Source organism: Fukomys damarensis, unplaced genomic scaffold (assembly GCF_012274545.1).
Source record: "Fukomys damarensis isolate Sample0158 unplaced genomic scaffold, DMR_v1.0_HiC HiC_scaffold_19, whole genome shotgun sequence".
Classification (NCBI taxonomy): Eukaryota; Metazoa; Chordata; class Mammalia; order Rodentia; family Bathyergidae; genus Fukomys; species Fukomys damarensis.
In genome coordinates, this window is record NW_022900931.1 from 68,432,759 (window position 1) to 68,457,017 (window position 24,259).

At 42.5% G+C, this 24,259-nt stretch overlaps 1 protein-coding gene and 1 pseudogene across 4 annotated transcripts in view; one reads left to right on the forward strand and one right to left on the reverse strand.

Annotated features, from left to right (window-relative positions):
- The window catches only part of LOC104857083 (zinc finger protein 134), a 30,480-nt gene extending 9,695 nt beyond the window's left edge, over positions 1-20,785 (forward strand). The window contains exons 1-3 of one of the 4 annotated variants that reach the window (XM_019206444.2): positions 13,596-13,673; positions 15,888-15,988; positions 16,745-20,785. In XM_019206444.2, the coding sequence (XP_019061989.1) occupies positions 15,949-15,988; positions 16,745-17,988 (1,284 nt within the window). In that variant the 5' untranslated portion in view covers positions 13,596-13,673; positions 15,888-15,948 and the 3' untranslated portion in view covers positions 17,989-20,785. Of the gene's footprint in view, positions 13,674-13,720; positions 14,164-15,870; positions 15,989-16,744 lie in introns of those variants that run through there. The other 3 variants (XM_019206445.2, XM_019206446.2, XM_019206443.2) reach the window with 3 other exon arrangements.
- Positions 770-1,642, reverse strand: LOC109117821 (annotated as a pseudogene).
- Positions 20,786-24,259: the final 3,474 nt, after the last annotated feature.

Consider the following 24,259-nt stretch of genomic DNA (forward strand, 5'->3'; position numbering starts at 1 on the left):
GGATCCTCTAGCTTTAGTTTTTTGAGGAATCTCTGTACTAATTTCCACAATGGTTGTACCAATTTACACGTCCACCAACAATGGAGAAGAATTCCTCTTCTGCTACAGCCTTGCCAGCATTTGTTATTGGTTGATTTCACGATGATGGCCATTCTTTCCAGAGTGAGAATGAATCCCAGTGTTGTTTTAATGCAAAAGTTGTTTTTAAAAAAAAAAAAAAAAAAAAAAAAAAAAAAAAAGAGCAATTTCTTGCCCAAACATGACCCAGGATGAAGGAAAGCATCTCATGTTCTTAGAAGTTTGTTTTATGTATTTAGTTAAATGTGGAAAACTGAGAGTAAGTTTTACAACCACAGTGTCTCAAGATTTTAAAACAAAAGAAGTATAGAGATTAGGAGAAGAAACATAGCAGGGTCTATAAGAATAAAGGACACATGAGGACAAAAACGGAAAGGAAAACACCCAGTTCTTTTGTGCCTCTTTTTAGACATGCGTTTTGCAAAGTAAGAAGAGAGAGACCTTCCTTGTTTCATGCCTGGTTTCATGCCTTGTTTCATGCTAAAATAATGTTGCCTTAATTTCTTTGACACGATTCTTTCACAATCTGACTTGGACATGATCATTACTTCAGTGCACAGAAGGAAAAAAATGTAGACAGGGACAATCTCAAGAAACATACATTCTGTCTTTGGAGTATTCTGACCAGTGTACAGAAAGGCCGTTTGTGTGTGTGTGTGTGTGTGTGTGTGTGTGTGCGTGTGTGTGTGTGTCATGCAAAGCAGAGCCTGGCTAAATAGGAGTCTCTGAGCACAAAGGAACTAAGAGAGGGGAAGCAGGCAGCTGTGCGTGCGCTGGTGTCCACCAGCCACTGACTAGGTTTATCAGAACAAGACATTAAAAGGTAAAGAAGGAAAACAATGTGTATGTAAAGAAAAATGTGAGTAGTAGAATGCAGATGGTCTGGGTGGCTCTGGTCTCCACAGAGCATTTGGCAGAGAGGTTCTTGCTGTGAATATGTAGGACATTCTGCTCGTGTCTGTATGAGATTAGCATCATGAGGACACTGGCCCACACCATGAGCACCAAATACAACACATCAATGGAAGACAAGGATGTCATTCTGTAAATAATTACGCTAGAACAGAGCGCTGTCCTTTTTATCTATGTGGTTGCTACTTTCCCTTGCACTTGTAATGTTCATACTGTAGTGTACAGTACTACTTACCATCATATGAAGCATCCAGCAGAAGGTAATGGAAAATCTTATGTTATTGAGTGTTTTGGCCTTGAGTTCCATCCACTGGGGGTGGCTAGGGCTGATTGTGATGGCCCGGCAGCCTCTGAAGAGACAAGTAGTACAAAGAGATACCCCCCACGCCACCCTGTGAAGATAGAAGACCAGTTTGCACCCAATATCGCCCATAGAATATTGCAGCTCTGAGACTGATACTGTGTGATGAATTCCTCTGGAGAGAACGAAACAGTTGGCTAAAATTAAATTCTTGAGACTCAAATCCATGTCTTTTAGCCTTCGTTCATAGTAGGGAATGAAGAAATAGCAATAAAGGAGGAAAATGTTTCCTAGGATTCCAACTCCTGTTTGAATGACAAAGATGATTCTGGTTGTCAGGGTGCTGGGTGACAATCAGTTATGAGCCAGTAATTTCATTCAGAAGCAATAAATCTTGGAAGGAAAGGCCCAAGGATCTTTCCTCAAGGCAGTTTTAAGCCCATTATTTACAATAATTTCCCACTCAGACATGCCTTCTAAAAAAATACGTTATTTGTATTTTCCATGATTCCATTAGGATTCTCAGTATGTTTGTGTTCTTTAGAGGTTTTTAATGGTTTTCATTATATTTATCCTGTCATTATGTTATGTACTATTTTCTTTCCTATTTATATTAAAATATCCTTCTGCACAGTGCTTTGGCCAAATTTTTCTTTATTCACCAATAATTCTATGGGTCATTCTATTTGCATGAAAATATAAGATTCAAAATCATATGGATGAGCTATTTTCTAGTAGAAAAACAATAGAATAATTTATGACTAATTTCAGTGACTTCCTGGTTGTGCAGTTCCATATCAGGATGTTGAAGTTGAACATTTATGTTTCATTTTGGTGCAGATATACCAAATATCAAAGCAAATATTCAAAAGCATTAAAACTGTCCAAAGCAAGAGGACATACAAAAATAAATACATAATACAAGAGGAAATACAAACATAAAGGAAAATATTAAGTGATCTTATTTGTAGATGATATAATTGTCTTCCTTTGATTCTAGAAGATAAATTCAGTATTTAGTAGAAATGAGTGCTAGAAAATGTGTACAGAATCAATTGCTGTCACACAGCATAGCTTTAACTAGTCTAAAATATATCCCAGTTACATTTTAATATCCTTAAATTTCTATGATGAAGATACTGAGAAATGGTAAGAAATTTGCATTATTTAAATAACAGTTAACAAATAGAAACATGCTGCTCCTTATAGAACCATTTTAGAAGGTTCTCAAGTATTGCACAATAAATGTTTAATACAATTGAGATTTTCATCTACTCATGAAATTTCTAAATTCCTCAATTTCAGTTTTATAAAAGATCAGCAAGTGAGAAGTGGTAAATTAGACTGATTAATGAGAGGAAAATTAAAACAATGTCAACAAGCAGGATTGGATTACTGTTTATCAAATTATTCTCCAAAGTTTATATATTAAATTTGGCATTTCTGTAAAACAGAAATCCTGCTACTGAAGAATCCCTAAAGTGGAAAGAATGTTTGGCGGATGCTCTAATATTGAGCCAGTAGGGGCGGAACTCGACTGAGGTAATAACAATGAAAATGTGAAACAGATTTTACAGATTATTTAAGGAGTAGTGTCAAACCTCTCTGTAATGCAGGTGACATGCACGTGGAAATGGACTCTATATACAAACTATGAAATCATGCAGTCAAAATTATGAATCACAGTTTATGAGCAGTAAGCTAAAGCATCATGTCATGATATTGTAGATATTTCCTTCAATTTTGTAAATATTTAGGGTGTGTCTTCCTAGCTTTCACTGTTCTCCAAATACATTTATTTCAGCAACACATGCCATAACATACAGTAAAACCTTAGATTATGAATAACTTTTTCAGCAAATGTTCTGCAAGATGAGCAAACACTGCTAATAAATTGTTAAATTGATAAATGAATGATGTCTTGCAACATAAATAGTGCATTATGCCACATCACATGATCACAACTGTGTCAATGGGTTCTCCTTGACTGTGGGATTATGGGTCATTATCTCAACAGAAAGAGGTCATGCTGGAAAGCTCATCTGCAGAGGAAAAGGAGAAAAGGGTGGAGGAAACCCTCACTTCAAATGAGATTAGAGATGTGTAAAATGTGGAAAACTGCAAAAGTTTGTAGAAAAGCGCCACCTGAATAAGGCTGTATCAGTGTGAACAATGAATACATTTAATAAGAACGTAGTGTCACATTTCTGGGAAATTCTCAAAAAGAGGCCAAATAAAGTGTCATTGGATAGGTTTTTTGTTAAAGTTGCACCAGGAGAGAAAGATCCCATTGGGCCAGTAGATAGCAGTGATTCCATTAGTCATAGTGAAAGTCATCCTACACAATAACTCCTTTCTCTCTTATCTCCCTCACATGAACCATGAAGGGTTTCAAAGGTTATTATTTCTAGCCAGGCGTGGTGGCGCATGCCTGTAATCCCAGCACTCGGGAGGCTGAGGCAGGAGGATCACTATGAGTTCGAGACCAGCCTGAGCTACATAGTGAGTTCCAGGTCAGTCTCAACTACATAGTGAGACGTGAGACCCTGTTTCAAAAAACAAAACAAAAGGTTACTATTTCTTTATATTTGCATTTTCTTTATTATTTTATATTACAGTATTTTAATTTTACATGAATGAATTGGGGTTTTGGAATGACTAATCTGAGTTTCCGTTATTTCTTATGGGAAACTTCACTTTGACATACAAGTGCTTTGGATCACAAGCTCATTTCTGACATGAATAATGCTGGCAAATCAAGGTTTTGTTGTATTTGTCTTTGCTACATTCAGTAATTTAAATATGTCACTCTTCCAAAGTAACACATACATGTACACACATGTGGGTACACACACACACACACACACACACACACACCCAAGATTCAACTTCGCTTCACATCAACTTATAAGGGAATGCTGGAGGGCACAGAGAACTATGGTTAAGAAAAATAGAAGAAAAAATGTGAATAAATAGACCAAAGAATGTATTAGAAAACATTCGTGAAGACAGACACTCATTACAAGACACGATGGAATCACATTCTGCTGTCACAAAAATTTTGTTTTCTGCAATTTGCACTAAGGAAATCCTCTCCACCTTTAGGAATGTTTCCCTTTCTCAAAAAAGAAAAAAAGATAAGAGTCTAGGGCCATGGGAGTCTATAGAGACACAACCATTGTCTTATAACAACATTACAGGCTCATTGAGTGATGAAAGTTCACACTCACAGTAATGACATTTTTACTACATGGAGTACATTCACCGTTACACACTTGGGGAAAATGGTGTGACTGAATCTTCCTGAAAGCAGAGCCTAAAATTCTAACAGAATATTTTCCTGAAGTGACTCCTGAAAATGAGGACTTCTGCTTTCTAATATGACTGTGGTATCATTGTGATACCATCCATGGAAATAAGAAGAATCACAGATGGGTGTGAGGCTTCTTATCTGAAGCTTTCTGAGTCATGCCTTAGAAATTGTCCCTCTTGGGCTGGGGACTTAGCTCAGTGGTTCCACCACCTGCCTCACAAGCGCAAGGTCCTGAGTTTGATCCCTGGTAAAAAAAAAAAAAAGTCTCTCTCTTTGATGTAGTGCTCCTTTAGTGCACAAGTGCCAACTCTGTTGAGAAGAGCTACTTTCCACGTACTATCCTGATACCTGTGTCTTCCAGACTAACATATAGTGAACAAAGATGGATAAATGGTGACACTCAGAGGATGAGTGATGTGAAGCTCACAAAATCCTAAGAGATGATTTGAAGTTTTGTAAGCTCACTTCCCTCCAGAGGGAATTATCCAGTCACCTGGTGCGTAAGACAGTGCCTGCTTAGGGAGTTGGGAATCACTCTGAAAAACTTTTGTCTTCTAATTACCGGAGACAATTACTGGTGATTAACAATTATTTTCTCAAAGAGAAGCACTATGCCATGGCAAGGGAAACTTTTATGTGATCCATGGAAACTGACTTGTTTAACTGGGAGTGAGATTTGGGTCATGAGACTGAAATGGAAGGAAATGACTCTAAGTGAATCATGGGCTTCCGTGGTAAGACTTGTGCCAACGCTTTTAACTCACGATTCCTTAGGTCTTAGAGAAACTTTCTTACTCATAATGTGGGGAAAGAGGATCTTACAAAAGATCCAAAATTTAGCTGTTTTCACACAGCAAGAGAAATCAACGAACTCAAGAGACAACCTAGAGAGTGGGAAAAAATTTTAACCAGTGGTTCCTCAGATAAAGCAATAATATCTAGAACATATAAAGAATTGAAAAAAGTCCCGCCCCCAGTTTAAAGACCCAATCCAAAAATGGGCATCTGAGATAAATACATATTTCTCAAATGAAGAATTAGAAATGGCAAATAAATATATGAGAAAATGTTCGACATCACGGGTCATTCAAGACATGCAAAGTAAAACAATGCCGAGGTTCCTAGGATTCCAGCTCCTGTCTGAATGACAAAGATGATTCTGGCTGTCAGGATGCTGGGTGACAGTTGTGAGGCCAGTAATTTCATTCAGAGGCAGTAAATTTGGAAAGAAAAGCCTGAGTGTATTTCAAGGCAATTTTAAGTCCTTTTTACTACTAACCATCTTTTTTCCTGCCTAAAATGGTTTCTGCCAAAATACATCCCTTGAATTTTTCCAAGATTCTATTAGAATGTTGTGTATATGTGTGTATAGTTTAGAATTTTCTAATAGTTTCCCTTTTTCATTTTGTCCTTATATCATATACCAATTTCAGTTCCATTTATGTTAAAATATCCTCCATAGTCCTCTGGTAAACTATTCCTTTGTTGACTAAGAAATTATTCTGTCAGTCATTTTCCTATTTGTATAAAAATACAAGAGTCCAAATTACTACATGTATGATTTGTTTTATAGTAAAAAACAAATATTTTTTCATGACTGAATTAAAGTATGTAATATGTGTAGTTCCATATTATGACAGCAAAGAAGATTCACTCTTCATTTAGATGCAACATTACAAAAATAAAGCAATTATTTGAAGGCAGTATAGAATAAATTCAATATTTAGTAGCTCTAATGACAGTCAAAATTATATATAACACCAATTGTCATATATCTTAGCATCAATTAACATAAAATATGTTCAAAATAGTTTCATTAAAACATCCTCAAATTTCTATGATGAGAACAGTTGATAAGGACAAAAAATGTATATTGCTAGAATAATGATAAAAATCCATAAATAAATAATGTTACTGGATGGACATTATTTCTATCTGCCCGTTGATAACACCAGTTTTGGAAGGACATCCAGGGTTACACAATGACTGTTTAATGTAACTTACACATTCAAAAGCTCCTGTGACACTTCAAAATTGTTACATTGAAGTTTTTAAAAGATGAATAAAGCTGGGAAATTAGACTAAAAGCTTTTAAAAATAATTAAATGTGAACAAGAAAGATATGCTTTACTACTTACCAAAGTTATTCTATACAGTTCATATATTAACATTTGATGTTCATGCAAGACACACCTATGGAGGATGCTGAATTATGAGTCCCCAAAGGAAGTTCACGCTGTATGCTTTTCAGATGGGGGCAAGTATGTTTTGGGAATGCTCTAGTAGTGGCAGGTCAGGGTGGAATGCTGGCCTGAAGTAATGACAATGGGAATGTCAAAGCAAACATTTTTTTCAGATTATTAGAGCAGTAGTGTTAAATCTCTCAATATTGCAGTTAACCTTGCTTATGTCAAATCAAACAAGGTTAGAAGTCATTCTTACATGTGTCAAGTTGGTGGACTCTAGAATCAAAGCGTGAAATAAGATGCAACATAATACAGTGTTCCATGCATACCCGTTTTATAGCAGGACAATTCATAATAGCTAAATCTTGAAAGCAGCCATATGTCCATCAACAGATGAATGGATAAAGAAAATGTGATACTTATATTCATCTGAGAACTATCTGCCATGAAGAAGGATAACAATGTTTTATAGGAAAGTGGTTACACCCTGAGTCCATAATATTGAAGTGAAATAAATTAGACACAATCTTAAGTAACACATAGTTTCTTTTATATGAGATACTCAATATATAACTAAAGTAAAAGATGAAAGATGATAAGAAACAGTGAGATGGATCTTTGGATTATGGAAAGTGAAGCAAGAGGTGGAAGGAGTTGGGGAGAGTCCAGAGTTCCACCCTCTCATCTCCCACTCTTAGAGCATTCCCAAAATATGCTTGTCACCATCTGACAAGGATGTGGTGTGAACTCGCATCTGGGGACTCTTAGATAAGTGTCATTAGGTTGAGGGAGGGGAGAGAAATCGATTTTAAAAAGTGATTGTGAAGTGCCGTGTACATGCACCAAGTCACTGTGAGGAATGTGATCATCACATATGAAGGGCTCAGCCTTCTCTCTGAACCTATTTACTTCATTGATTGTAACATATACTGGCATGCAGATTTCCTTTTTCTCTGCTACAGAATTTAAATTTTTTTCCCCAAGCAACACATGCAAACACACACACACACACAATTCTACACTTCACCTCATGAATTATAAAGGTATCCAGGAAGCCATGGAGACCAATGAGTGAAAAAATGACAGAGCATAATGTTAATAAACAAACTAGAGGAATGGACTGGAAAATATCCAAGAAGAGAGAGACTCTCATTAAAGAACATATTGGCATCATATGCCTGCTAAAGACGCCAAGACTTTGTTTCCTGAAACAAGCATACAGTATATCGTCTCTCCCTTTAAGACTGCTTCTCTTGATCCAAGAATGAGAGACAGTACTAGCACCAGACATGTCCAGAGAAATACAGTCATATCCCTTAATAACATCAGAAGATTAACATTAGGGTGATAAATGTTCACACTTCACCAGTATCCATTCTACTACACAGTGGTTACATGATCACACACTGGAGATAACAATGCACAACTCTCATCATTCCTGCAATAGTGCCTCAAATTGTAACTATAGGATTGTTTTTTGAAGAAACTCATAAATCAGTTATCTGTGCCATGCCTCACAATGAAGTGGTGGCTTTCATGATCCCATCAGTGACAATAGGAGGAATCACAGATGAATGCAGGGTTTCTTACCCAAAATTTCACTTTGTAAGTCTCACTTATGCCTTAGAAAAGTGAAATCCTCAGTGTTTTGGGGGGATGTGCCCATTGCTGCAGTCTACACGTATATGAGGCCTTCAGTCTTCTAATGCAGACTCACACTGGTGAGTCTCCCATGAGCTTCCAAGCTTTTGACACTGGATAGCTTCTCCACTTGTGACCTCTTTCTTCTGCAGGTTCCATGTTCCATGGTGGACTAATACATCTTGCTGAAGAGATTTCAAGGCAGTCGAATACTGAGGTGGTAGCATGGCTACTGTGGGGGGCTTTTAGCCAGATGTACGTGGACAATCAAGAGCAAAGAGCCCAGCAGAATGATTTAAAATGTTTTGAGGTTGGCCGGAAAGGAAGCTCCAATAAAGTTGTGGACTGCAGAGGTAGAGCAGAGCAGATTTGGATTGCTAAGAAGGAACAGGAGAGTAGAAAAGTGGCCTGAGGGCATCACAGGAAGCAGCAGGACTGCACCCTTCACAGTCCCAGAACTGGAAAGGTGAAATTATTTTGCTTTGAAAAGAGTCCCAGAGCACCATGTTCCAGAAAGGCAGTGGCCAATGGAAGTTGTTCCAAAATGGTGGCAACCTAGAGCATTTGTTCCTTGGGATTGGGTTCAGAGTGCTGAGCAAACCAAGCACGCTACCCATACAGCACCTTACATGAATCGCTGCTACAACAATATAATCTGCCTTTTGTAGTGTATTTTTCTAACATACGCTAAAAGGCTGTGTTATGAAGACTCGTGACCATTTTCCCAATCTTTCATTATTTCTGATCACTTCACAAATCTGTCTCCAAGCATGTTGCCAGAATTTTTTTCACTTATTTTCCCAGATAATTTGTGACTGGAACTATTTCTTCAGAATGCATTTCTAGTTTGCACATTTTCATAACTCCAGCTAACTTAAGAGTTACCTCTGTGCAGGCCATCTTGCCTGGGAACCTATCAGGATTTCCGTAAATCAGGCTACAGTTTATCAGTGTCCAGGCTACAGTGTCTACTAATGTGAGAATATGCTGTACACTTGTGGGGGCCGCTGAGTAGCAGGCACAATGTGATGCCCCCAGTCCTTCTGCATGGCCCTTAACTGGGCACCTTGGCCCTGCCCCCAATCAAATTAAACACTGTTGTGGCATCATCTGCAGAGGCCACATAGTCCTGCAAGTTTATGTTCCAGGTTTCAACCATTTATTTCCCATGGGGAACCTTCCACTTCTAGGAACTGTTGATCAGGGCAGAATTGTCTTTAAAGTGTTGACGGCACATCATTCAGCTGCTGTAAGTCTGCTTGGCTGCTGTTTCTCTACAGCCTGAATGTTTTGCTCTTTTCTATGCCCCTCATTGTCTCTCGTGACTGTACCGTGGCTGCCTCCCTCCCAGCTCTAGATCTGCTTCTTGGCTCCTGGCCACTGCCAGGCCCAGTTACCCCAGCAGCCTCAGTCAGGCTCCTCCCAACCCCCACTGGCTAAATGCCTCTGTTGTCACTATCAGGCACTGGTTGTCCCATGTCAAGCACCCATACAATGTGCATTAGTTCTGTGTACACATGGTCTCTCTAGAGTCTGTGCTGCTGTTACAAGTCACTCAGTTGTCAACTCTGAGAGCCTTAACTCAAGTCATGTGGGCAGGATCTGCTGCCTGCTGTTTCCTTGCATGGCTCTGGCCTGGGTCACGGGCCTGCCTCCAGCTCTGACTTGAATTCGGATTTAAATTCTGTTTGTAGTGGCATGAACTCCACACTTGGGCCTAAAGCCCCAGAAGCACACTCTGGCCTTTTCCTGGCTCCGCTGCTGCTCTTTTTACCTTCGTAGGCTCCCTGCACTGTATCGCTGCTGTATTTCCTGTATCACCAGCAGAGGTGCCTTCCTACATGGAAGCAGCTTGGCATCCTCAGCTCTTGAGCTGCCTGTGTTGGTGAGTTCTGTTATCTCAGCAGCATGCATTCTTTCGGAACACGATTTATGAGCAGCAAATAACCTCTTCTTTCAACACTTTACTTTGGGCTGGTCTACTTTTAACCCTTGGCCGCAGGTGCCTCCTCTTAATGATGCTTCTACCTTGTCCCGGGCTGCGCTGAATCCTGCTGCGCTATGCCATTTGTCTCAAAACCAGTTCAGACTGGGTAGGTCCACTTGAGGTTCAGGCAGCCCGAAGAAGAGCTGCAGAACCGTGGACTGGATTCCGCATCTTTATTCTCCTGTGCCACTCAGCCATGCGCACTGGCAGTCCTCAGACCCCTAACCCACCCGTTCTCACAGCAGCCATTGGCCCCTTAATCTCCCCCAGCTCTCATGGCAGTCTACATTTATACTAAAATACACAGTAGGGGCCATGTGCCGGTAAGGACCTTACTTACATTAAGTTATTCACACTAGCCAGAGTCAACCTTGGTTATGTCAGTTATTTACACTGAGACTAATGAGGTGCACGTGCACTGAAATGTTGCTGACTTGAGATTAATTTCCGCTGGAAATCATGCCCCTCTATGCACATCCTCAACCAAAGTGTAGCCATCTTAGGGTTCATTTTTTCCTTTTACCAAGAGAAGCTGCTTGTGGGAGCATCTTCATTATAAGTTGACATGTAGAAGTCAACAGCATTGAAAGAAAAAAAGTGTGATTCACAGTTCCCCTAGGAGCATTGTATGCCACGCAAGGCCTCAGGAGGAACACCAGATTTGGGCTGGGAGGCGGAAGCAGGTACAGTGGGAAAGCCCAGGCCAGATCCTTTAAGTTTTCCATGGAGAAGGCACAACACAGCAAACAGCTGAGGACTGGCTAGTTTGAGTAAGTCCAGTGGGCTTTTTGTTCCAGAGGTGGAATCCAGTTATCTGAAACCTGGCCCTGGGTTGATTTAGGGCACAGAAAATATTGGCTTAGTGTGTAAGACTTAGTCAAAGGGGATAGTTAGCTTGCCTATGAGAGGCATGGTCCCAAGAAAATAAACATAATTAATACAGAGGATTCCATGATGAGAGGCTGGCTGAGCAAACAGTTGAAAAATGAAGGCCCTGTATTAGTCACTTTCCCATTGCTAGGACAAAATACTTGCCATCACAACTTAAAGGTAGGTTTATTTTTGCCATCAAAGTAAACCAGTGACTGTGACGCTGGGTGTATCCTGTCTGCCCTGAGACAGGATCTCTGTCTGCTACCCGAATGTGTATTTATTTCATTGTATTGAAGGTGAAATAAGATATCATGTTAACCTCTAATTCTCTTACAGGTCTGGACCAGCTGGTGGCTTCCAGCAGTGCCTGGCAGCATGTTGATGGGCCATTAGTAAGGCCAAGGGTCAGGGACATGAGCCCTCTGTCAAGCTTATTTATTTATTTATTTATTTATTTATTTATTTATTTATTTATTTATTTATTTATTTTTGGTACCAGGGATTGAACTCGGGTCCTTGCGCTTGCAAGGCAGGCCACCGCTGAGCTAAATCTCCGGCCCTCTGTCAAGTTTTTGAGAGTTGTCTGGTCTGGTGAGACAGAGGCAATACCAGAGGCTGTTACTCATAAGACAGAAGTATCCTCAATCTACCACAATGAAACAGTTAAAAAACTCTTCTAGGAACTTCTGGGGGTATAGGAAGGTTTTTATTCCCCATTTATCCCAGATCTTAAAATGCTTGTACAACCTGAGTAGGACAGAAGACGCTAAGCAGGTGGATACAGCAAAGGATGCAAAGCAGATATTTGGGGTGGCAAAGCAGGCTGTACAGCAGGCACAAACCCTGCAGCTGCACAAACCCAGGGACCTCTATGAACTGGACATTCATGTAGCCACCAAGGGCTTGGTTGGTGTTTGTGATAGCACAGAGAACAGCTGTACAAGCCTTTAGGATTTTAGTCACAATTACAGAAGGGAGAAGTCGGCTATTCCTTCACAGAGCAGGAGCTCACAGCTGCATCTGTAGCCTTGCAGGCCTGTGAGTGAGGCCCCCCTTATAAAGGTACCCAGTGGCTGGGTGGCTACTTCATAGGTATTTGTCCCTAAGACAGAACATATTTAGAACAGAGTACAGAGTACAGTAGAACTCTTCTGAGTTATAGCAGATGTTAGGACAGGTGAAGTGCAGATGATGTTTTACCATTGTTGTATCTACCCAAGAAACCAAAGAAAACTCCTACAAAGAGATTCAGCCAAGTGCATGGTATACAGGCAGGTTGAACTGTAGGCCCACCACACAATAGACAGCTGTTGCTGTGCAGCCAGAAACAGTATTTAGTTTCATACTGGTACTAGACAGTCGATGTGGGTAGTGGTTATCTGAAGGGAGGCCCCCCCCTTACCACACACACTGATAGTTGGGTGGTATATAAGGGTCCAGCGTTAGAGCTTTCCATGTAGAAGATCACAGGTTTGGCTAGTTGGCAGATAAAATAGTTCAGGGGACAGCCAGTAAAGTGGCTGCAGAAAGGCCAGTGGTGCCCCCTTGTACAATTTTACAGGTTGTGTACTGCATCAAAGTCCACAAAAAAGAGGGGCTTGCCCAGGGAGGAGAGCCGCTTTCCTTTACAGAGGTGCTGTCAAGAGCCAGTACAGCCCCACAGGAAAAAGTCCCTGGGTTCAACTCTTGGAAATGCCAGGCTACCTGGTCCCAGGGAAGATGAGACATATGAAAAACCTGGAAGTCAATGAGTCCCAGCCTTGGCCAGCTGAATCTGTCAGCTTGGCTCCCAAAAGTGACTACAGGCATGGGTATACAGGAACAATGCTAATAAGAATCAGTATTACGGCCTTTACCCAGGAGGCAGGGACGCTCGCGCTAGGATGATTTGCCCGTAGGAACTACATTACCCAAAAGAACTTGCGCTGTTCGGCGTGGGGGCGGGACTTCCGGAATCTTCCTCTCTGCAGACATCTTGTTGGCCTTGGGGCGGGACCATCGGAACGGTGGTTCCAGACCTTTTGGCGGTTCAAAACTTGTCTGGCGCAGGAAAGGGCGAGAGGAGACAGTGTTTCCATTAAAAAAAGGCTGCTGGTGGCGGCGCCGAGAAAACCTCTCCTCTGCCTACAGGTCTACGTACGGCAGAGGCCGCGGAATGTGCCTATCGCGGGTGGGGGCAGCCTTCTCGGACCTTCGCCCCTCTCAGTCCTCGGTCCTCAATTGCTGACACCGAGTGAGCGTAGCCCAGGCCCGGTGTCCGGGACAGGCTAGCGAGCGGCAAGGTCGGCGTTCCAGACACCTGCATGCAGGGGCGAGGGGCTGCGTGGCCTCGAGGGGGCCTCAGGAGCTCAGGACCTTATCCCGGGTGCCTGCACCCACAGGGTGAGTAGAGCACCTTCGTTGGGCGGGCGCTGAGACCCACAGAGGTTCTGTAGGTGAGAAGAAATTGAACCTTGAAAGATTTAAGCGTTCCTGTGTTCACTCTGGAAAACAGACTGTGATAAGTGAGGAGGGTAACGATAGAGGTAGGGAAACGTGTGAGAAGACTTCTTACAAAACACCAGGAGGACTGTGTTCGACCACAGCATTGGCTGGAGGATATGGAGGTGGAGAAGGTAATAGATTCTGGATAGAATTTTGAAGATAGAACCAACAGGGCTTCCTGCAGTTTCAGATGTGCTTGTGAACATAGGGTGTGAGACGCTATCCAAGTGTCCCTTTTTTCTCTACTTAGAGCAGGGACCATCTTTCAAGAGGATTAGAAATTGGATTTGAGGCACATGACTAAGGTTTCTCAGTGGAGGCAGCACATAGGCAACGGTACACTCAAATCTGGAGTTCTGAGGAGAAAGTTGTGCTGGAGAGCTTACAGGTGAGGCATCCGATCTAGAGCTCAGATTTACTGGAGGAGTCATTAAACATGTTATATTTTATGTGGTTCCTTGAGGTGAGCGACAGAAGAGTTGAAGCCAAGGACAGTTTATCATTTTACCTAAGGCCATTTTGGTGACTTTGGTACCCAAGACTTTTGAAAGTGACTTTGTGTAAATTTCCTGGGAGAAGTGGAGGCTGCTTGATGAGGTTCGAGCACTAGTATCAAATTCATTGCTTTCTGTGACTCACACTTCAACAGATTCCCTATGGTCCCACTTTCCCCAGTTTTGTGGGCTGAGGTCAGCTCTTCCTTTTTTCCCAGGAGTTTGTCTTTTCATAGGTGAAACATAGGCACTCCTGTTTTCCCTTATTCCCTCAAATAGGGCTTTTGGATGCCAAGGCTCAGCTGTTATGTATTGTCTCTTTGCCCTCTGTGTTCCCTAACTACTTTCCTGAGCTTTGCTAGGAGGGATTTGGAAGCCAGGAATCTCAAGGTTAATCCAAAGGGTGACACCTTGCTTGCCTCCCCGAGATAGCTATCCAGTTAGGACCCTTTTGGGCTTAAGATCGCCATCTCTCTAATTGACATTTTCTTGGTCTACCTGTCATGAATTTCAGTTCTTAGGGTCATTGTGACCATTGGGTTGTTCCTTTAAGACAGCCTTCATTTGGTCATACAGTAAACCTTGGCATGTGGGTATAATTTATGCTGGAAACATAATTGTAATCCAAAGCTCTTATATATCAAAGCAAATTTCTCCATAAGAAATAATGGAAACTAAGATGATTTTTTCCACAACCCAAAAATATTCATATAAAAAGGATTTCAATACAGTGGTACTTAGGTTGACTCTGGTCATAAACCAAACTGGATGAGAACTGAATCAAATTTCCCCATTAGGTCAACATTTAATCTAACCATTGAATTTAATAAGGTTCTCATCCAGCTTGGTTTGTGACCGGAATGATGGAAAAGGATCAAGTTTGTGAATCAAGGTAGCACTGTACTATAATCTAATACAAAATAATAAAATACAAAATATAAAGAAAAATGAACAAATTAACCTGCACTTACCTCTGAAAACCTTTGTGACTGGTGTGAGAAAGAGAGGAAAGAGGAGGATTATTGTGTAGGATAACTTGCACTATCACTGATGGAATCATTGTTCTATTGGCTCAATGGAATCTTTCCCTTTTCGTGGACCTTTAACAAGGAACCTATCCAATGACACTTGTTTTTGCCTTCTTTTGAGGATTCCACAGAGATATTACATTGCATTTTTGTAAAACAGACTCATCACTGACATTGCTACATTCCTATTTGGGTAGTGCTTTTCTACAAAATATAGCACAGTTTCTCACATTTTACACATCTCATTTGGAGTTGAGGGATTCCTCTGCCATTTTTCTCCTTCCATAACCTTTTGGGGTTGGGATATGATCACCCACAATTCTTCAGTGAGGGTTGAGGGAGAGGAATCATTGGCTCAGTTGTGAGCATCTGACATTTGGCATCACATACTTATATTGCAAGACATGGCTTGTTTGGCAAGTTAAAATTCATTAGAAATGTTTGTTTGTCTTGCCAAACACCTGCAGAACAAGTTATTTACCATCCAAGGTTTTACTGTATTAGTTTGAGTCTTGCATGGGTGGGTTACTCCGGACTAATGCTTTCTCACTTATCTGTCCTATCTTTACCCAGTGACTTGTATCTTCCAGATCCTTAGTGGTTGCTGAACTGTTACAAAGGAGAGGATCTGGGGTGCCTGACTGAGAGGGCATGACTCTAACTACAGCAGGAGGGGCTTGGACGGACCCTGGTGAGTGAGAGTAGAGGAGTGTGTTCAGATAGTTTCAGGCCTTGTGTTCAGTACTGTTTGATGCCAAGGGTGGGAGCCATACTTTATTTCTTATCTTTTCTTCCCTAATCTGGACATTTTAATCACTTGTTCTTATTTCCAACACGGGGCTTCCCTCTCTAACCCTTTACTTGAAGGGTTTTCTGCTGCTCCCTTTGTAGTATTTTCCAGTATTGGACTACCCTAACATTATGAGATGTGCACATATATAGTTCTTGAACATGAGCCATTTTCAAGTAGATATTTCTGGGCCTGGATATGAATTTTTGCAAAGCATTCACCTGGGGCCGGGGATTTAGCTCAGTGGTTTGGTGGCCTGCCTAGAATTCACCTGTCACCAACAACCAGCCAAGGCCTTGCTAAAAGTTATTTTCATTAGGTTGAAGACTGTGCCTACTTTTTTTCTATGCACTACACCTGTCCTTATGTTTTTGTTTCTCTAATGCCTTCCACATCTGTGACCCTTAGATCCTAGTACTATACATCAAACTTTTAATCCTGATTGTTGCTCTGTCCTGCCAGCAACCACATGGACACAGAGTCCTGAGTACGCTAGACACATATGTTGCTTCCTCCCATTAAAATCATAATGTTGTGGTTTGGGGATTTGGCTCAGTGGTTCTGCCTCCTGCCTCACAAGTGCAAGGGCCCAAGTTCGATCCCCATTACAAAAAAAAGAAATCATAATGTATGACAACAGTACTTTTATCTCTTTAGGTTATTGGTATGCAGTGAAGGATGAAGAGGCACCTGCTGAGGAGAGTGTTTCTGTAGCGGTGTTACCTTTTCGTACTTCTAAGGCAGGTTTGTCTACCCAGGTGGATCACTCTTGTGACAGATGTGGTGCAATCTTAAAAGATACTTTGTACCTGGGTGAACACCAGGGAACATACCACAGACCTAAAACTTACACATGTGAAACCTGTGGGAGACAGTTCTGGTTCTGTGCAAACTTTCACCCAAACCTAAAGCATTACATTGTAGAGAAACCTTCACAACGAGATGAAGGCAAAGCCTCGTTGGTGAAGAACTGGATAGTTTGTGATGAAGAACCTCACTTGTCACAGAAGCCCTTTATATGTAAATTACAGCAGAAAAACTTCCAGACCAGTTTGGGGGATCACCAACAAAAGGTCACCCATAGGAAGAGGAAGATAGCCAGGAGCACTGAGAGTAGGGAGGCTCTTCATGTGGGGCAAATGCATTACAAGTGCAGTGAATGTGGGAAAGCTTTTAGTCGCAAAGATACACTTGCCCAGCACCAGAAAATCCATAGTGGAGAAAAGCCTTATGAATGCAGTGACTGTGGGAAAGCCTTCAGCCGTAAAGCTACACTTGTCCAACATCAGAGGATCCATACTGGAGAAAAGCCTTATGAATGCAGTGAATGTGGAAAAGCCTTTAGTCGAAAAGACAACCTTACCCAACACAAGCGGATCCACACTGGAGAAATGCCTTACAAATGTGAATGTGGCAAATACTTTAGCCATCACTCCAATTTAATTGTACACCAGAGAGTTCACAATGGAGCAAGGCCTTATAAATGCAGTGATTGTGGGAAAGTCTTCAGACACAAATCCACGCTTGCTCAACATGAGAGTATACACACTGGAGAAAATCCTTATGATTGCAGTGATTGTGGGAAGTCCTTTGGCCACAAATATACCCTTATTAAGCATCAGAGAATTCACACAGAGTCAAAGCCTTTTAAATGCACCGATTGTGGAAAATTTTTTAGTCGGAGCTCTGACTTTATTGCACACCAGAGGGTTCACACTGGTGAAAGGCCTTTCGTGTGCAGCAAATGTGGGAAAGACTTCATCAGAACCTCCCACCTTGTTCGGCACCAGAAGGTTCACACTGGAGAAAGGCCATATGAATGCAGTGAATGTGGGAAAGCCTACAGCTTAAGCTCCCACCTCATTCGGCACCAGAAAATTCATGCTGCAGGTAGACTTTAGGGAAGCTTTTAATTTAATAGAATTATTAGATGTTAAACTTGAACATGTTTTATGAATATCAAGTATATGGGACACTTCAAACACTTTTGCACATTCTGACCTGCTCAAAATTTCCAGAGTTAGTCACTGTCAATACCTACAGCTCAAACCCTCTCAACCTCTCCAGCTTAGTAGCTAAACCATCCCCAGGGAAGGCAGGAATTTGCGCACTTTGTCCAATCTGTAGTGAATTGTGAGACACCTGAGGTCAGCCGAAGTTTTTATTCTCTTTTGACTGATAGTTTAGGTAAGAACTCCTTGTTAGCCAAGAGGACTTGAGCTATGACTGGTGACTAACAGAAAGTGTCTTGTTTGTGGACCTTATTGTTCTTACATGACATTGTTTAAGACAGGGTCTTGCTCCTTTGCCTAGGCAGACATTGAACTCCTTCACTTAGTCCATCCTTGGCTTTAGATCCCATAATAGGGATTTGACATGCTACTGTGCCTGGCTCTTACCTGAAATTTGTAATGGACTTGTCCCTAAGTCACCTGGCCAGGAAAGTATCTGTCTCATGTTGTTTTGCTTTGTAATAATAAAAGCTTTATAATTTGAACTATCTTAGATCTTGCACCCCACCACCCCATCTGGAATGGAATGAAAACATAATTAGACTTACAAATTGAAAGGGTAAACAGCCTTTGTGCAACTTTGTACCTCAAAAACATTGGTGAAAAAAAATTATCAGTCCACTTTTGGTGTTAAATTCTAATGTTGACAGAACATCTTAAGTCAGCATTCTGATCTTTGTGAGTCTGATTTCACACTTTGAGAGCTCATACATCACTTTGAGGGAGGGTGCTGCTATTAGGACAGACCACAGAGTAGGAGCAGTGAGCTGTGTGGATTTAGCATCTTCCTTTCAGCATATGTCTCATATTCCCCAGCACTGTTGGGAGGAAGCTTTCTTTTGGACCACTTTCTCCAAAGCCAAAGTATGTACAGGTTAATGACAGACCTAAAGTGTCGCTAAAGTACAAAATATTAAAGGTATGAATAATTGAGATTAAGGAGACTACAGTAAACTATAGTGGGAAGTGCCCACTGTAAAAACATCTCCATATATTCCTGTCACTGACTGTGTGGATTGTTGTACAGAAATTTTCAGAATTTACAGGGCTGAGTCACTCTTATGGTCACAATAGCCCAGCCCCCCGCCAAAAAAAAGGCAATTTTGTTAGATTTTTATCCTTCTCTCGGTTCTCTAACATTTCAGTTGCACAGGCAGGAACCCTGAGGTGGAGGACAGAAGTGTAGGGGATAGGCATCATCGGGTATATTGGAGGGGCAGTCTGATTGATAGTGCGGAGATCTTCTAACAGTCTGTGTAAGCCAGCCACCCCCGTAATGGGAGAGTGGGGCTGTTGTAAGGAGGGTTGATGGATTACAAGACTGTGCCACAATAGGTGAAAAATAATAGGTTGTAAGCCCCCAAAAGCTGGGTCAGGGATGGAATACTGTTGCTGGGCAGGGTAGGGGAGGTTAGGCTTGAAAAGGATGATAAATTGTTGGGGTGGAGCTAAGAATGGAGTGGAGGTATCATAGACTCTGGGATTGAGAGGGGATATGATGGGCGTCGTGGGGGAGGCAGGAACAAGACATCAGGGCAGCTATGAGTGTTAGCTATGTCCTGGGGTGGTCAGTAGGTTAAGGTGTCTCATCTCAAAGGGGGAATTGGTAAAGGTGGGAATAACCAAGCATGAATGTGGGAAAGGTGCTGGCCCAATTGACAGCCAATTGGGGTGTCCTGAGATCTTTTTCATCAACGCCCACAACAGTACTTGGCCTGGGAAGATTGGTCCTTGAAGGGTGGACTGGATGAAGAAAGGGGTGGACTTACTTCTCACCAAAGAGTTACCCAGAATTTAGCACTTGAGACGGCCCAAGGCCTCTGGGTGGTAGCAGTCTTTGTTGGCCAGGCCACAAAGGTCTGAGAAGGAGCTGGTCAAGGGTCTCTGGGATCATGGCCCAGAAGTGGCAGGGGCAGCTGTCGGCCTTGGGCAGTCAGATTTTCCATGAGGAGCCCTGTAGGAAGAATGTGTTTTGGGTGAATCCTGGACGTGAACTCCCTAGCCCAGTGACCATTCTGGTGGCATTTGAAGCATGGACCTGGAGGGGTGCCTAGAATCGGGTGCTTTTGATCCTTTTGTAGTTAACTTGGTGGCCCGTTCTGGAGGGTTTCTTCTAGCAGAGGCCAGCATCTGAAGCTCAGAAATGCACCGCAGTTAAGCACTTTCATCTCTGTTATTAAAAAGGCTATATTTGTTAGCTCCTGTTGCGAGGTTTGAGTCTCCACTTTTTGTAATTTTTTATGAATGTCTGGGGCAGACTGAGTAATAAAGTGCATCTAAAGGATGAGTTGTCCTGGCTTTTCTGGGTCCACTGGTGTGCACTGCTTAAGGGCAGTAGGGAGGTTTTGTAGTCAGGGTTTTGGTGAGAGAATACATTAAATACAGCACACGTAGGTTAGAAGATTATTTTATGATAATTACTCAAGGAGTACAAAAAAGATTAACCACACACTAAAGGCCCAAAGAATCCAACTGAGGCCTTGGATCCCATCAGTGTCCCCACAAGTCCAGCTAAAGGTTTAGAATCCAAGGCTGAATTCTCCATGAGTCCAGCCAGAGCCCACAGCAATGTCTTATGCTTCTCTGTATTGAGGATCTGTACCTGGATGGCCCAAAGGCCAATGGTGGAAGCCAGAAAACCTATGCTAGTGGGGTGAAGGACTTGTGCCACCAGGCTGAGGGATCCACATTGGAGCCAGGAAGTGATGCTCATGGTGGAGATCAGATCCCCAGATGTACCAGGCTGAGGGATCCACATTGGAGCCAGGAAGTGATGCTCATGGTGAAGATCAGAGCTCCCCAGATGAAAACAGCAGCCATTCCCATCAACAGTGAGGCCCTGAGCTCCTGCTCCAACGAGAGCAGGCTAGTTCACATCAGGAAGACCATCTGCAGCAGGTTTCTCCCAGGAAATCAATGGGCCAAGATCCTCCCCTCTAGTTCTCTGGTAACAGTCTTCAGGTGTATCCTCCATTCCCAGACCACTCTGATTCTGTTCAGCTGGGCATGACAAGTTGTCCATTAGTCAATCCACCACACCAGGTGAACCATAAACCGGGCTGGATTTTCATCTCTTTTGAGTGGTCCCTTTGAGCTCGATAAAATTAACTGCCTTATGGGCCGCCCTGCAAAGTCCCTCTGCTGTGTAAGAAATCATGTTGTCTAGCTATGACCCTGTATCTGCCCAGTACTTCCAGTTTGGATTTTCCCAGGGGACAGCTGTAGGCCCACCAGAAGGAGGTGTTCATCCCCATAACTCTTGGCCAGAGAGATCACTTGAAGAGAGAGTGGAGCTAAGGATAACATTTAAATCAGCTCAGGTAAGGTTATATGACTGAGTTAGGTATTGGAATTCTTAGATATGTTGGGTGGGGTCTGAGGAGAAAGAGCCTAAACCCTGGTTAATTTGAAAAAGGTCTGTCAGAAAGGAACTCAAACTCTTAACTGTTCCCTCAACCCCTGCCACTTCATGGAGCAGGAACTGAGGGCCTGGGGGCAAGGATTTGGGGTTGAAGTGAGGGATGAGGAGTGAAGCGCCAAGCCATAATATGGACCAGGTATTAGGCAGAGGAGTTGGGCACAGCATAGGGAGGAGGGTTAGATTCGGGGCAGTGTTGGATAGATAGGAGGTCCAGCTGGGAGCTGGCTGGGGAGAGCTACAGAGAGCTAAGCAGGGAACTGCCAAGGAGTCACAGGAGGCTCAGGGGTGGGAGGAGGAAGCGGCTGGAGGCTCTGAGGAGGGCAGGTAGAGGCTACAGGTGCAGCCATGGAGGAGGCATGGGGAGGTGCCATGGGAGAGCAAGGTCAGTTTGTTGTCAGAGAGGAGTCAGCTCTGGGTGGAGGGGTTGCAGGTGGAAGGGAAGAAGGATTAGAGAGGAGTTGCAGGAGGCATGTAACATAGGAAGGCTATGGAGTATAAAGAATGCCTAGACATAGGGCACCTCAGACCATTCGTTTAGCCTCTGGAAGTCGCTGTCTGAGTACCTCAATAGAGAAGTCAGGCGTGCCATCTTCTCCTTTTTGAGCTGTACTCCAGTTTATATTGTGGCCATGTGGTGTTACAGAAGAGTTTCGGATCAGGGTAAAGGTGGAGAGGTTTCAGGCTGGGGAAAAGGCCTGGGTAGAAGAAGGAAAGTTCCTCATGGAGAGCAGAGAGGTAATGAACAGCAACAAGGCCTACAGCAGATGTTTCAAGCTGTGACTCAGGGCTGTAATGGCAGTGTGGGCTAGTGAGTAAAGCAGGTGTCTGTGCTCGGCCAGGAAACGAGAAGTCAGTTCCCTCCAGGGACTGTTCCACGATCAGCACTGGATTTAAATAGCATGGAAGGCAGGACAAGCCACTGTCTGTCCCAGTGAGTGGGAGATGGGAAAGCAGAGCTGAGGTGGCCAAGAATCGGGGACAAGGCCTTACCCAGTCTGAAGTGGCTGGGATGACAGCGCTGCCTGGAGTGCTGGGGCAGGGTCCCGGGGCTGATGTCGCTGGGTGGCCTCAGTAGGACAAAGGCTTGAGATAGACTGGAAGCACCTCCAGGAGGGATGCTCCGTTTCTAGTGTTTGGCACCAGATATGACAGATGGCACACGTGACACCACTTGAACACAGGCTTTGTGTGAGCAGCAAGGGTGGCTTATTTTCCTGGGAGCAGATACGGTGAGATTGAGAATGATGTCAGCAATCGGCTGGAGGAGAAGTAAAGTTCTAGGGGTTTGGGGAGGAGGTGCTTGCTTGAGGAATCTAGGATGCGATGTATGTGGTCGAGATTCCCGGGACAGTCGCTGGAGGTGTGTAGATGATGTTGGACTTCTTAGCACCAGGGAGATGTGGGAAAAAGGAACTCTTCTATACTATTGGTGGAATTGTAAAGCAGTTTTTAAAAAAAGCCAGGCATGGTGGCACAGGCCTGTAATCCCAGCACTCAGGAGGCTGAGGTAGGAGGAGCACCATGAGTTTGAGGCCAGCCTGAGATACATAGTGTGTTCAGGGCCAGCCTGAACTACAAAGTGAGACCTTGTCAAAAAAAGTAAAATAGTACAGCTACTGTGGAAATCGATATGAAGAGTCCTCAAAAAAGTAAAACTAAAAATTCTGCTTGACCCAGCTAGCCCCCTTCTAGATATCTTCCCAAAAATGTTAAAATCATCCTGGGAATAGATGCACATCCATTTATAGCAGCACAATTTATAATAGCTAGTCCTTGGAAACAGTGTGTATGTCCATCAAAGGATGAATGAACAGGGAAAATGTGGTATTTATGCACAGTGGAGTCCTACTGTGCCATAAAGAAAGATAAACTTGAGGCATTCATCAGTACGTGGATGCTACTTGAGAGCATGATATTAAATGAAATCAGTCAATGCGAGCTTAGATATCACATGGTTTCTCTTATAATAGAAGCTCAAAATATAAATATTAGAACATAGATATATACAAAGTGTGGAGAATTTCACACAGTTCCCTAAATTACCTATTCCCCTGTATCAAAATATTTAAATACATATGCTAATTCTTTTCATTTATACTACTACTTTCTCTTAGTTCACTGAAAATAAAGTTTTGTGCTATTTTCTTTTTGTTTCTTCTTTGTAAGAGCAAATCTATAGCCAGGGGCAGCATCAGATTCTGCCTGTGAGCTGTAGGGGAGAATTATTGAGACTGTGTTCATTTGGGTTTGGAGTGCAAGGGGAAGGGGAAATCGGTATGGTTGCCTACAATCAGACCACAACTAAGGCAGCAATGCAATTGTGTGGATGCTCAGACTTTCTGGCGTAGTGGCCGTGGGTGAACTGCACGTATATTGTCTTCTTGAAGCATTTGATCTGGGTTCCTACTGGATTTTCTTTTATTACTTTTTTGGGGGTGGTTGCTTCAATTTAGTTGTTTATTTTCTCACTTTCTTGTCTCCCTACTTTGTTTCTTCAACTCAAGCTTCTGTAGCAAAAGTATTGTGATATCTCTTATTGGTTCTCCAACTTTCCAAATTCTTCCTTTGGAGATTTCTGTTTGGTAGAGTCTGCTCTCTCTCAGTCACTCCGATCTTCCTTTGTAGTAACCCTCTGTACTCTAGTCTGGCTCTTTGCTTTTCTTAACTGGAATTCTCTTTTCCCTTGCTTCTGTTCTACTTCATAGGTGCACAGATATATCGATCAACAGGTTCAGACAA